Here is a 13,596-nt window from a genome sequence, read left to right as displayed (position 1 = left end):
TGCAGTCTCTGTGACACAGGTGCTCATCCCACCTACTGCAAGACAGAGAGCAGGCCCGGAAGTACCCTCTCTGTGAGCACGAAGGTCCCAAAAGGCCAAGTCCCCAGTGGCTGAGACAGTCAGGGAAGCTGGGGGAGAGGGCAGTGTGTCCTTCATGGGAGGTTGCCCTTTCATGGAAGTGGAGGCCTGCAGAGTGGGCCCCGCCCCTTGTAGACCATGCCTGTGGTCTCCCTTCACTCAGCAGCATGCTTGTGCAGCAGAGGAGTACTGCTGATTAAACAGCAACTGCCCTGGCTTTGGCATGCCTGGGTGCCACCGCTCGTTAGCTGGAGGTGGCTCTGTGTTTACTCATGACATCTCTCTCTCTCTCTCTGCTCGGCTGGCCAGCAGAGCTGCTCTCCAATCCTAGGGTGTTTCTGGTTATGTTCACATCTGGTCCCCCTTGCCTTCCCCAACCCCCTTTCTACTTCAAACCCTTGAGACCCCCAATTCAATTTGTGGAAATCTAGCTTTTACAGGGGCCTTATAGACTATAGGCTTTCATTTGCCTGAAGTGTTCATCTGGGTTCCAGAAATTTGGCCAGAGGATTGATCACTGTTCATGTGGGCTAAATTATAGGAAGAACACTCCCTCTTCCAGCTCCAGTTCCACACACTCAGCCCACTCTGGGTGAGCACTGCAGTAATGCATTAGCTGTAAGGCACCGAGATAAACTGTCAAAAGCTTATTAATTTTATTCTGCTCCAGCCACAGAGGACTCTGGTGTTATGTTTAACCTCTCTAGGCTTCTGTTGGGACCATGCAGCTTAAGCACGGCACAGAAACTTGGATGAAGTCCAGAGGAGCTCAGCAAAAATGATTAAAGGCACTGAAAATGGGCAGTTCCTTCTGAAGGAGAGCAGGCCTGGTGGGGAGGGGCGTTCTGTACAGGTGTGGAGAGTGAAGAGTTGCCTGAGCGGAAAGAGAACATCTCCATGTGGCCATGGGGTCTCTGCAAGACTTGACGATTCAGTGCAAATACAGCAGCATCCCCTGAGTTCTCCAGAGGCAGGCTGGATGTACAGAGGGGCTCACGCAGCAATTGTCACGGAGTCATGGTGCAAGAAGAAACCTCAGAGATCATTTCGTTTCTCATTGTTGTTTTGGTTGCAGATGGACCCATACCTTTATTTTATTTATTATTATGTGGTGCTGAGGATCGAATCTAGTGCCTTACATGTGCTAGGCAAGGCTCTACCACTGAACCACACCCCCAGCTCCAGTTTTCTCATTTTAATTAAAGTGTAGTTAGCATGCAGTGCAATGCGCAAGTCTTACTTGGCTTGCCAAGTTTCTGACACTATATATACATTGTAAGCCAGTTAGAGAGCACTCACTCTGGGAAGTTCTTTCACACCCCTTTCCAATCATTTCCTTCCCTCCTTCAGCAGCCATTTTGCAGAGAGATGAAAGTAAAGAGGTCCCAGATACCACCTTGCCGCCTCTGGTCACAGCTGGTCTCTGAGCGGCCGCTGAAACCCAGGTTTTCTGGTCTCTCTGTTTTAGTCAGCTTTGCAGCTGCTGTGACTAAAAGACCCGACAAGAACAATTAAAGGAGGAAAAGTATATTTAGGGGCACACGGTTTCAGAGGTCTTGGTCTATAGACAGCCAGGGGCTCGAAGTGAGGCAGAACATCATGGCAGAGGAAAGCAGCTCACATGGTGATCAGCAGCACAGAGAGACTCCACTCACCAGATACAAAAAATATACCCCAAGGCCACTGCCCCAGTTCCCACCTCCAGCCACACCCCACCACTTCAGTCACCATTCAGTTAATCCCTTCAGTGGATCAATTTGCTGATTGGGTTAAGGTTCTGATAATCCAGTCATTTCTTGTCTAAATCTTGCATGGTATCACACGTGAGCTTTTGGGGGTACCTCACCTCACATCCACACCATACCACCATGTAGGACTGTGCGAGTTACCTCCCTCATGACATTTCCATTTTTGTTAGGAGCCTTACTGGTCTCACTTGTCTATGGTTTGATGGCTGTATACTTACTGGTCTCACTTGTCTATGGTTTGATGGCTGTATACTCCTGCATTTTCTCTCAGACTTTGATTATGGAAAATAGTGCCCAGTCACGCACTTGGAATCATTTCCATCAGCTAGGCTAGTGCCATATGTTTCCCAAGAGACTCTCAATCACATTTTCCCTTGAACAAGCGGGGTTTTTTGGCGTATCTCTGGCTACCTCAATCTATTCTCTGCCCTTTGGTGTTCTTGTCTATAAGAAATAAACCTGCCTGGTGGAAACAGGCTGTATGTTCCTAGATGAAGGGCCTCTTTGCAGTGTTGTACTGTGGTTTGTGGAATTTATCCAGAAGATGCCTGTACACCTCCAGGATCTCCATTGCTAACACGCTCTAATAGCTTTTCAACCGGGAGTGTGAGTTTAAATGACTGTAGCTCATCATATGCCTGTGTAAATGCAGTAGGAAAAGGTGTGATGGTGGTTCATTTCCACTTTGTGAGACCTTTGATTGAACTAATGCCCCGAACGGTTCTTGACATTAGGTGGACACGTTGGCCTTTCAGTTAAGTGCTTACCAACAGGCACCTTGGCTGACTCTCCAATGCGAGGTTATCAATCCAGGGACTGCGGCTAGAGTTCAATGGCAGTAATTATATTCTTTCTACTGCTTTATTCTGCTGAAGTTTCTGTAGCTCTCCTTCCATTTTTCTTACCCCCAACCACGATGAAGCATCATCAGGGCTGGAGGCCGGGCTCCTTGAGTCACACAGAGGGGAGAGCACCGCTGTATGGATCTCCTGAGAGCTGGCCTTGCTTGGGGGAAGGGCACTTCATAAATTGGAACAGGAATTGTCATTGAAACCTGCCCATATTGGGACAGGCCGGTGTTTAAAAATTTTTTAGTGTTCACTGTGAATCAAACAAGCACCTATTGTCATAATCATAATTTGTAATACAAAGTAAAGAGGCTGCACATTGTGCTTGCATAAAGGACATGTTAGCAGGTGAGAAGACAGACTTCCCTTTGAAGTCAGTTTTGGTGGGTAGATAGCTGTTCTGAGACCTGCAAGTCAGGTTCTAGGAATTCTCTTCAGCTGCACCTTTGACGGGATAACTGGTAGTGGTCAGATGGTACTGAGTGGGCTTCATATAGTTACTTAAAAGGACAATTCCTTTAAATTTGTGTTGACAGTAGCCTGCGGGACTATTGCCTCAGAAAACCAGTGGGTCCTCAGCAGCTGCTCTGGATGGGCTTTGTGAAGAACCCCCAGACCGCTTGTCAGTCAAAGGGACTGTGTCCTTTTGAAAAGTTTGTACCTGCAACTGTCACTTGGCTTGTTCTCCTACCTTAGTATGAGTCTCTCAATCTAGAAAATTTCCAGAATTTTTATCTTAAGCTTGGCTGTACTTTCCCCTCCTTTCAGAGTTACAATTCGTCCCTGATTTGGAGATTTTCCCATGATGATATTTAAAAGCACGTTACTGAGGGAAGAAATTGTTTTTATTTGGGTGGGAGGTAGTTTTATTCTGAGTTTGGATCCCATCCCCTCAGTTTATTCTAAAACAAGATTTGACTGCTTTTTTATCACTTAGATTGAACTGCTCCATGAACTCAAGCACATCAGTTTTATTTTATTTATTTTTTGTAGTTGTACATCGACAGCAGGCCTTTATTTTCTTTATTTTTGTATGTGGTGCTAAGGATGGAACCCAGTGTCTCACACATGCTAGGCAAGCACTCTGCCCTGAGCCCGAGCCCCAGCCCCTCAGTAAGTGTTTTGATCTGTAATCTTTCATTGCTATCCACTTGAACAGAGAACTGTCTTTGCTCATGAGCCTGTTGGAACTTCTGTCTCCTGAAAGTGGTCCATTGTTGAAGAGTTCCACCCCTCCGCAGCAGGAGTGGACACGGTTTACCAGTAAGCGCATCTGCTTTTCTCCTGTCATCCCCCAGGTGTGCTGGTGTTTGTGGTCACGTGGAGTACCCCTGCCGTTTCCAGAATGCCTCTGCCACTGCCCAGGAGGTCATTCCTCACCGAGTCTTTGCCCCGATGTGCCTCCGGGATGTCTGCCAAGAGACCCTTCTGCCTCTGATCCCTCCTTGCCTCTCAGCTGCGCACTCTGTCCTGGGGACACACCCGTTCTCCCGGCTGGATGTACTCGTTGTCCCTGCTAACTTCTCAAGTCTGGGGATGGCCAGGTATGTCATTCTCTTGTGTCACTTGGAGCACGTGCTCTGGAGATTCTTAGACCATTTCTTGCTTTTCTTGAGCTGTCTTAAAGCTGTCATTTGATTTGGAGGCAAGGGCCACGTAGCTCATCCTTGGACATCTTATTGCTCCTTTGAGGGTCAGTGTTTAAGCCCCTGTGGGCCTGTGGGTGTCATGGGCTCAATTCAAACTGCCTTGAGAATAAAAAGCCCACGCTGTTGCTGGGGTTGCCCAGGGTGATGTATGTTGTTCAGAGCTGATCAGGGCTGTTAGTGTGGGTGATGAGAGCATAATGCGAATGAGTTCAAGGTCAGAGCGTGAGCTCTGGGCTCAGTAACATGACCTGGTCCCAGGGCCATGGGCTGTTTGCCTAATCCTGACCAGCTGTCTCATCCATCCTTACCACCAGTCCCAAGGCAACGACTTGAGAGCCCCTGTGTCAGAGAGACTGTGGACAGATCAGTGAAAATCAATCCTCACTGCTGGACAAACAGCTCAAGAGCAGATGGCCTGCCGCAGGGTGGGGCGGGTGGTACTCACGGTGCTACTATTTTTTAATACAATCAGTGCATTATTCTTACCGTGTCTTGGTTTGGTTCCTACAGAAAGTTGAACCTTTCCCCGATGTATCTTTTAGAGGTAAACTCCCTTCATTAACTCCATTCTCTATTCTACCATGGGTAGTGGTGTTCCACTGAAAAAGGACAGAGAGTATACTCAGGGTTTCCCTTGGTTATATTTCTGTTTGCAAATCTTAATCATTAACAGTGAATATTCTTGGCTAAGGATGGGAAAAATAAGCTCATCAAAACATGTGACTTTAAGTTTTTCCCCATTAGTCAAGGAAATTCCTGCTGCCAATTAATTTCCGTGCTTTTGAACAGCTGTCATTTGTGGTGTTTTCCCTGAAAACTGTGCACATTCTTAGTAAAACCCATGAGTAAAAAAGAACTGACCAGAACGTTTGCTTTTGATCTTTACTACATACATATACTTTTTAAAGGCTGGCTGACTTGACTTAATCCATGAGGAGGTCTGAGAAAGTCATTTAGACTGATTTTTATCCTATATTTATAAAGATAATGGGAATGTAGGAACTAGGATAATTATATATATTTGGTTACATGCATCATGTAATTGTCTTGGATGTCTATATATAGAATTTGTCTTAACAAAGGGGCTTCTTTGGTCCCTTTGAAGAGTCTCCTGGACTTAATTTAAGCAGAGTTATTGGTGAAGAAATGTTGTTCATTAAATGTTTCTCATTTGTATACAGTTTTGAGGGGGCATATTTATTTGGGAGTGTTTAGCACTTTACGAGAGCTGTAGCTTCTCAGAGCATGTTCACTAACAGGACCAGGTTCTGGCCTGAGGGAACCAAGGGTAGAGTGGTTTCAGAGACAGGACCTTATTTTCTATAGCTCTTTCCTGACATTAGCTGCCAAAACCAGAATTTTGTTGACCTGCGGCCATTCTATAAAGCTTTGCTTTTCAAGTTTGCGTGCCCAAGCAGGTACACTGCTGCTTTTTGAGATATTTAAAGTGGTTTAAACACACTTAACTCTGTACTTTTAAAGTAATACCCGAAGGCCAAGTGTTACAAATGTCAAACCATGGGATGATGATGATGACTTAGCAGCAGCAAGACTGCTTCTGTGCTTAAAAATAGGAGAACGGACATTCAGAAATTTGTGGTTGGTTGTCATATATCTTTTTTATCCATTTGAGACTGTGGAAATAAAGTCTACCCTCGTCTAGATGTCTTCCTGGACTGCATTGTTGTCCCCTGAGTTTGGGCTGTGGAGGGGGATTGTGGCATCTTCCACAGCCAGTGGGAAGGGGAAGGGGAAGGGGAAAGAAGGGGGGACTCTTGTTTTTTTCAAACTCTGACTTAAATGGATTCCACTTGCTTGGCTTGACTCTCTTGGGATCCCAACACCTTAAGCCACATGTGGCCAAGTGGGGTTTATGACTTTATATTTAGAGTTAAGGCTTTGCCTGCCTGAGGCTCTGTCAATCAAAGCTGAAACAAAAATGACAGCCTCCTAGGTCAACTCTGCACTCCAAATAGGGGAAAGAATCCCCAAGGCTAGAAGGAGCCATCCCAAAGGACCTCCACCCTGTAACTCTCCACTGTTCTGTGAGTTATAATATGCTGAGAGATCAAAGGATTTCTCGGTTCATTAACTGGTTCTTTCCCAATTCCGTGTTTTATAAACACGAATGCAAGATCATCAGTTCCATACCTCTGAACTTCTTTAGTGATTAGGTCGTAATTATAACGAGTACCACTTTATACCATTTTAGTATTCTTTTTTTTTTGTGAAAAGGCATTCACTTCTGCTTGTGACCTAAAACAGGTCATTAATAACTGTGTTAAAGAATTGCTTTAAAAAATTTGGGGTTGTATCCATAAAGATTTCACTGTATTTTAAATATTATACATTATAATTTGTGTAAGCTTAAAACTCTCCACTCTGATTCTGTTTTTGAGCCTAATCTGATATTTTAGCTAAGTAGAGGAAAAAAATAAAACCTCATTTGTACAGCTTGAATGTGTGGTAATGACAAATCAGTGTATAAGAAGGTGACGACTACCCAGTGTTTTCGGATTTGGAATGTTTTTCATAATAGCAGTAATTAGAGTATTTACCAGTGCTACATTTCGTGATTCTTGTCTCCTTTTGAAATAACCAGAGTCATTATTTATTGACCCCCACCTCCACCCTAACCCTTCCCAGGACTACTGTTCAGGGGAGAGGTGCTTTTCTTCTTTCTGATCTGGAGGAGAATCACTAATTTGCTTTGAAGACACTGTGGATTGTTCCCTCCCCACACGGGTCTCACTCGGTGGGTATGGGCTTGCTGTTTTGGTTTCACAAAGACACAATCTGCTGTGTCGGGAGCTGTGAAGGAAGAGCTGTGAAGGAAAGTTTCTTGGATTGAGTACTTGGATACTTCTGTGAAGACAAAGGCATTGTAAACGAGTCCTCGATGGGTGGACAGCTCTTCCTGTTTGGATAGTTAACATTCTGCTGTTTTCCTCTTGACTTCTCACATTCTCTGTGTCTCAGGAACCTACTAACCAGCCCACTTTCTAGTACCGAAGCAGGACTGGAGAGGAGCTTATCGCACTGGCACTGTTAGCAGTGCAGTTGATGGAGTAGCACCTGGAGCCAGGTTTATGACAGCTGCTTGAAAGTGGACACCCACCTCTGTCTTATCTCTGTATGTTTGGAATAAATGCTTTGTTCCAGCATTTGCCCTTCAGCAGTTCACAATTGCATATCACCACACATAATTAGACTGGCAAAACCACCTCGCTGACATCCAGACCCTCCACCCCCCTATTTGAATTTCAAGAATCTCCTGTGGTTTTTTGTTTGGTGCCAAAATCAAAATGCCACCTAGCTCTGCTCACCAGTCCCGCCATCCACATGTGGTTTCACCTCTGAGGAACAAAATTGCCTCAGAGTGGCTACTGATAGGTGACCAATTCTGCTTTGAGCTCTTTTCCATGGCACTATGACAGGGTTTGGGTTTTTTTTTTTTTTTTTTTTTTTACCCCTTTGCTCATTTTGTTGGTGTATTTGTTCACTTACAAGGGTGAACAAGGTTGATGAGTTCTCTGTCTTCATGGACTTGATGTAATCAGAGGATGAAAATTTTATTCATGAAAAGAAACTAAGATGTGTGTGATGAAGAAAATAAAACCAAGTAAATGATAAAGGAGGAGAAATGGGTGGCCATCTGAGCTACTTACGCATCATGTAAGTAAGAGCAGAGAGACACTAACAACTGGCAGTGGTTGGATCAGGATCCATCATTCCAGGCGGTCAGGGTTGTGGAGAGACAGCTACAAGTGAGGCCCAGTTTTGTCTTGGTTTTCTTGGAACCCCAGGTGCGCTGCCCCTCATGACTGGTTAGTTAGAACCCAAGTGGCCTACAGCTGCTGACCTTGAACAGAGTTCTCCAGTGCTGGGACTCAGGCTGGCATTACCATGTTTTTGTGTGGCTGGTGACGGATTCCTTGCAAACTTTTTGACACAATGGATCAAAAGGAAGGAAGCTGTGTTTATGTTTGCTCATCCTAGTTTTTAAGTTTTTTTTTTAAAGATTGATCACAAATAGGATGGATAAATACTTTAGAGAGTTATCGATTATTTACATATCTTAGAACACTTTACAGTGGAGAAGTACTCTAGAGCTCCCAGTTACACATGACTGGTTCTTGAAAGACTGGATTGTGCAGTCAAGGCTTGCTGATCCTTCTTCCTGACTATTGCATGCACAGTTGTCTTAAGTACCTCAATTTGCAATCCAACGGTGTGCACCCCTACATGCCCAGGAATGCTCGGAACAGGCTTTTCCCTCCACCCCTCCTGCTGGGTTAGACTGGGTGTTGTCCTGTTTATTTTCATCTCCCAGCCAATGCATAAGAGAATAAGCTAAACACGACATGCTGGTACAAAGGGCCCGTTGTTCTCAGCCTTCTAATTGTGCTCCTTTCTGCCGAGGAAGGAAGCAGTCATAAATTTGTGTCATTATCTTAAGTAGCTAGGTTTCACAGCCTCGGAAATTTTTCTTTGCTTGTTCTTTGTTAGCTTCTATTTGAATTTTTGATCCCCTAAACCAAAACTATCATACTTCTAAACAGTCCTACTTTAAATTTTAAGGGCTTTGACACACACACACACACACACACACACACACACACACACACCCTGTTTCAAGACAGGATGCAATCATAGTGATTCTTTCTCTTAGGAATCAGATTTTGAGCCTTAAATTAGTGTGCCTTTCAATTCATCACTCTGCTATCCTCTGGATTTTGGGTTTGCACGTTTCTTTTTTCTTTTTTGGATGTTGATATTTGTTTCTCATATTTTAACAAATTCTCAAGTTTCTCTCTTTATGGATTATTTTAGAGAATATTCTGAGGGCTGTGGATGTAGCTCAGTGATAGAGCACCTGCCTAGCATATATATCTTACATATTTTAAGTGGGCTTTTTCTTCCCTGTTATTTTTCAGTGTAGCTTTTCTCTGCTTGTTTGTTTGTTTTTTGTTTTTTTGAGCAGGTGGGTGTGAATGATTGAAAGATCCTCAGTTCCATCCTTTTTTCCCCTCTCTATGGCATTTCAGTTCCTTGTTTTTTGGCGAGCTTGCCATTGCTGTCGAGGTGAACACAGCATGAGTGGTGAGTGAGGCAGTGTGCTGTGTAGTCTGTATGCCCTCTTAGACACTTCCCCTTAGTTGCTTTGTGTTCAGTTTCTCCACTCTGTCTCTTTCTCTCTTTTTGTTTTGCTTCTTGAGAGAGTGATTTACTTTGTGTTCTTCTTATAAGAAGGGGTTTTCTCCTTCTAATGTGTTTTAGTCCTTTAATTTTTCTTTCCTAAAATAGTAATTGGTGTTCATAAAATGATGTTCTTCTCAGATTCTGAAAACCCTTGGCTGTGATGATTTTGTTGTTCTTGACAGTCCCAGTTCGACTAAGTAGAGTAAGTCTTGTGGATCTGGGGGTTCCAACATGGGCAAGGCTGATCTGTACCTGTCTCTGAGATCATGTATACAGGCTTCATGATTTCCCGTGGGAAGCTCAGTGGCACTGTGGTTGAAGGTGTGCTTGAAGGTCAGCAGTCCCTGAGGCCTGGTTCTAAAGCAGCCATAGAGTCTGGGTATCAGACAGAGCCCTGGGTGCTATGGGCACGTGGAGCCAGGCTCTCTCATTTCTGTTGAGTAACAGGCAGGCTCATCATCTTGCCATCAGGCAGCTCTGCTGCTTGTCAGATCCAGAAGTAGCATTTGATCGTCATCAGCCATGACTCCTCACCCTGAACGACTGCGCTCAAGTATTGTGTGTCTTTTTTTTTTTTTTTTAAAGAGAGTGAGAGAGGGGGGGAGAGAGAGAGAATTTTAATATTTTTTAGTTCTCGGCGGACACAACATCTTTGTTGGTATGTGGTGCTGAGGATCGAACCCGGGCCGCACGCATGCCAGGCGAGTGCGCTACCGCTTGAGCCACATCCCCAGCCCTATTGTGTATCTTTTGAACTGTTCTCCACGCACTGATTGACAGACCTACACACTGTAGGGCTGTCCTTCAAGGGAAGCTGGCAGGCTTTGAAAGGCCTTCCCGAAGCAACTGTCCCTCCACCTGCATGTGTAGTCTTCCCTTTCTGTTGATGTCACCATGGGCAGCCAGTCTCTTCCAGTCCTTGAGCTTGGCACGGGCAGCTGGCACCACCTGGCCATTTTTCCATTGCAGAGGAAAGGCTTTTCCCTTCCCATTCACCTCTCCACAGAAGCCTCAGGAGCATCATCCCGGACAGAACACACACCCTGGGTGAAAAAGGACCATGTACGTCAATGTAGAAAGTGCCGAAATTGAAATATTCCTCATCTTGTAGGCTTTTACTCCTAGACCATGACGCTAAGCAAGCGAGGGCGGCCAGCTTTGGGGCTGGCTTCTGACCGGTGTGTGGAGGTTTTTGTGTGGAGTTGTGTGTTTCCTTCCGGGATGGACTCCTTTTGGGGCGGAACCCAACTCCAGAAACCATCCTTCAGCCAGGCCTGATGCTTGAGCAGCTCTACTGTGCAGGAGCAAAGCCTGTGCTGTGGTGCAGCCACCGTGCAGCTAGAACAGACTGGCTCGGTCCCTGCCACAGAGGCCCGTTTGCATAAAATGGATGAGGAATTCCTTGATGCTTCATCCTACCCCTAATATGAATTGAGCAAGTATCTCAGGTACCTTTTCTTAAAAAGAAGTTTTCACTTGTTTATAGTAAAAGGCCGCAGATGTAAGGAAAGGCTCCTTTTAAAAATGGTTGATTACTATGTGGAATTTGAGGGTACAATGCCAAAATCCACCCTGATTTAACTCCAAAGTGGAGCTCAGAGTAGAACATGTTCTGTTTCTTGGTTAACTAACCATACTATTTATAGAGGTGACTCCTCAGAAAGCTTAGACATTTCTCCCAGAAGATAGAATGTCAAATCCGTAGTCATTGAAGAACCCAGAGCTGCCCTTCACCTTCCCAGTTAGCATGCTGAAAATAACCTCCTCCCCGTTTCTCACCAGAAAGTAGGAATCTTGGAACTTCATTTCAGAAGAGTGTGGGTGGCACAGTTGGGTTCCCCTGCCCAGACTTGGGACAGCAAGGAGGAGGGGTGCCCTTGAAAGCCTGGTGACCGACTCTTGAGCCTTTGTGCCTTCGAGGCCACCTTGCTCAGTTGTTGGGAACCATGGGTGGCAGATCCTAGTTTTTAACTGTGTCCTTTAAGAGATTGCCCTGAGAGCCTAAGGACGGTGCCTTCCTTTATGAGTCAGCTGCAGTTTCTGGTTTTTTTTTTTTTTTTTTTCCATACCTGTGCCATTTCTGAATGTGCCTTGAAAGCTGGCAGTGGGGACAGGATGGAGGGGCACAGCAAGTTCGTTCAGTGGATGTACACCGTGCCCAGCTGTGATGCATGCTGGTGAAGCCGTGGCCACAGAAAGTGTGAGCCCTTCAGCCTCAGTCAGGAGAGTCTGGAGTGGGTTGCAAGGGAGACTAGTTTTGTGGAATGTTAATAATGTGGGGGCAAAGAACTGGGGGTTAATTAGTTTCGGAAATGAATGAATTAAACAAAGTTAAAAGAGATTCTTTACTGGAGGGCTTCTGAGAAAGCTTTTAATATTTTTATGATCTGATTTAATATCCTGGTACATCTGTGCCAGAGCCAGACATTCCCCCAGCTAAGCTGTATTTCCCCAACTGTTTTGCCCAGGGATCCCCGCTTTATGATGAAGGTTTCATCGGGTGGGGGAACCTCATCAGATCACATTTTGGGAAATGATTCTGTTCAGAACTCCCTGGGAGTGCGCTGTGGAACTGGCCATGGGGTTCCCTTCTCCTGCTGTCAGTGGCGACCAAGGACCTCTGTGGGTAAAAGGCTCAAGGAAGCCATCACAGGCCTTTTCTTAGGAGACTCCCAGCTCAGCTCAGGGAGCCCCTGGCTTCTCTGGTTGCGCATGCCTTTTTAATAATCGCTTGCTCTGTGTATCCATACTTATTTATGTGTAAGTTGTATGACTTTAGTTTGGTGTTAATATATTAGGTACACTAAAAAAACACAAAAATAGAAAATTTAAAAAGGAGAAAAATAATTACACAAATAAATTTTGTCACTTCCTTCCTTTATTCCAGTAAATTGTTTTGTGCCTTGGGATTCCTGCAATTGCCTAGGTCCCACTGTGGTAACTCCTGGTTGAGTGGATTTGGGGTGGGGTCTTGGAATCTAGAGTAACAGCCCATCTCTAGGCAATCCTGCTCAGAGATTGGATTGCATGTTATTAGGTGGGACATGTGCAGGGTGTCTCTGTCAGGGAAGGACCAACTGGAAAGCTTCCCAGACCCCACACACTGCCCCCTTCTCTCAGGTGAGGAGAGGCTGAGGTGCACTAGTGAGTGGGGGAGGGAAGCTGCCTGGCAGTGCTTCCTGCCTGCTGCTGTGCTCCGGGACCTGCGCCCCATCACAGCTAAGGGCTCCCTGGAAAGCTGCTGGGCCTCCCTGTCCTAAGCAAAGGGTGAATTTAGTGTCCTAGAGCCCTCACATTCTTTGATTTAATTTTTTATTTTGTACAGCGGGGGTGATTCAATTTTGTTCAGCAATTTAACATACTCATATATTTTCTTTTTGATGCAAGAGCTAGTTAGATGATGAGGCTGAGATTTTCTCTACTCCATCAGCACCTAGGCATCAGTAGGCATTTAAATGTGAGGCCCCCAAGCAGAAGTTTTGGAAGGGGCCTCTCTTACCTCTCTAGTTAATTGCAAAATAAACATCTCAAAGGCAGGGCTCCTTCCTTTCACAATAATCCTGCCTCTGCTCTGCGCACCCTCAGTGCAAAACTGCATTCTCAGGTAGTCACTGGGAGCAGGTCTTCTTCCTTCAGCCCAGCAATTTATGGCTCATACCCCCTCCTGTGACTGCCTAGCCAGTGACTAACCTGTCTGCTCCCTGCTTCTCTTGCTCTTAGCCTCCAGATATTCTCCATTTGTGCGCTAATAAGTTGCACGTACACGTGTTTGAGCAGTTGTCAGGCTTGTCTACAGTTCAAACTGTGCTTTGGTTTAAAACAAACAACAACGGAGAACCCCCCCCCCCCAGGGGGGTGGGGGTGGATGAAGACCTTTCAGTTGTGCCTGCAGGTGGTGTTGTTTTGACCTTGACAGTCAGTTTTAAACGACCTGTCAAGCACCTCTGTGCTTCTGGGCACACCCACCTGGAAGATATTATATCCCTTAAGCTTTCTGTGCCCCAGCAGGCAGGCACCCGGTCCCTGGGCTTTGTTTTCATTGATGGAGGGTTAATGCATGCATGGCAGGAC

General features: G+C 45.4%; 1 protein-coding gene across 8 annotated transcripts in view; it reads left to right on the top strand.

Moving 5' to 3' along the window:
* AOPEP (aminopeptidase O (putative)) overlaps positions 1-13,596 on the top strand; it is a gene marked incomplete at its 5' end in the record, with an annotated part of 271,341 nt that overhangs the window by 29,103 nt on the left and 228,642 nt on the right. For all 8 annotated transcript variants that reach the window (XR_014018176.1, XR_014018177.1, XM_081262546.1 and 5 more), the window contains one exon: positions 3,973-4,218. Coding sequence is in view for 6 of the 8 variants with exons in the window: in XM_081262546.1 (XP_081118672.1) it covers positions 3,973-4,218 (246 nt within the window). The remainder of the gene's footprint in view (positions 1-3,972; positions 4,219-13,596) is intronic.

The sequence above is a fragment of the Spermophilus citellus genome (assembly GCF_964194105.1).
Source record: "Spermophilus citellus genome assembly, chromosome: 12".
NCBI classification, from domain to species: Eukaryota; Metazoa; Chordata; class Mammalia; order Rodentia; family Sciuridae; genus Spermophilus; species Spermophilus citellus.
The sequence above is the reverse complement of the archived record's forward strand: the minus strand, read 5'-3'. Positions and strand labels throughout refer to the sequence as shown.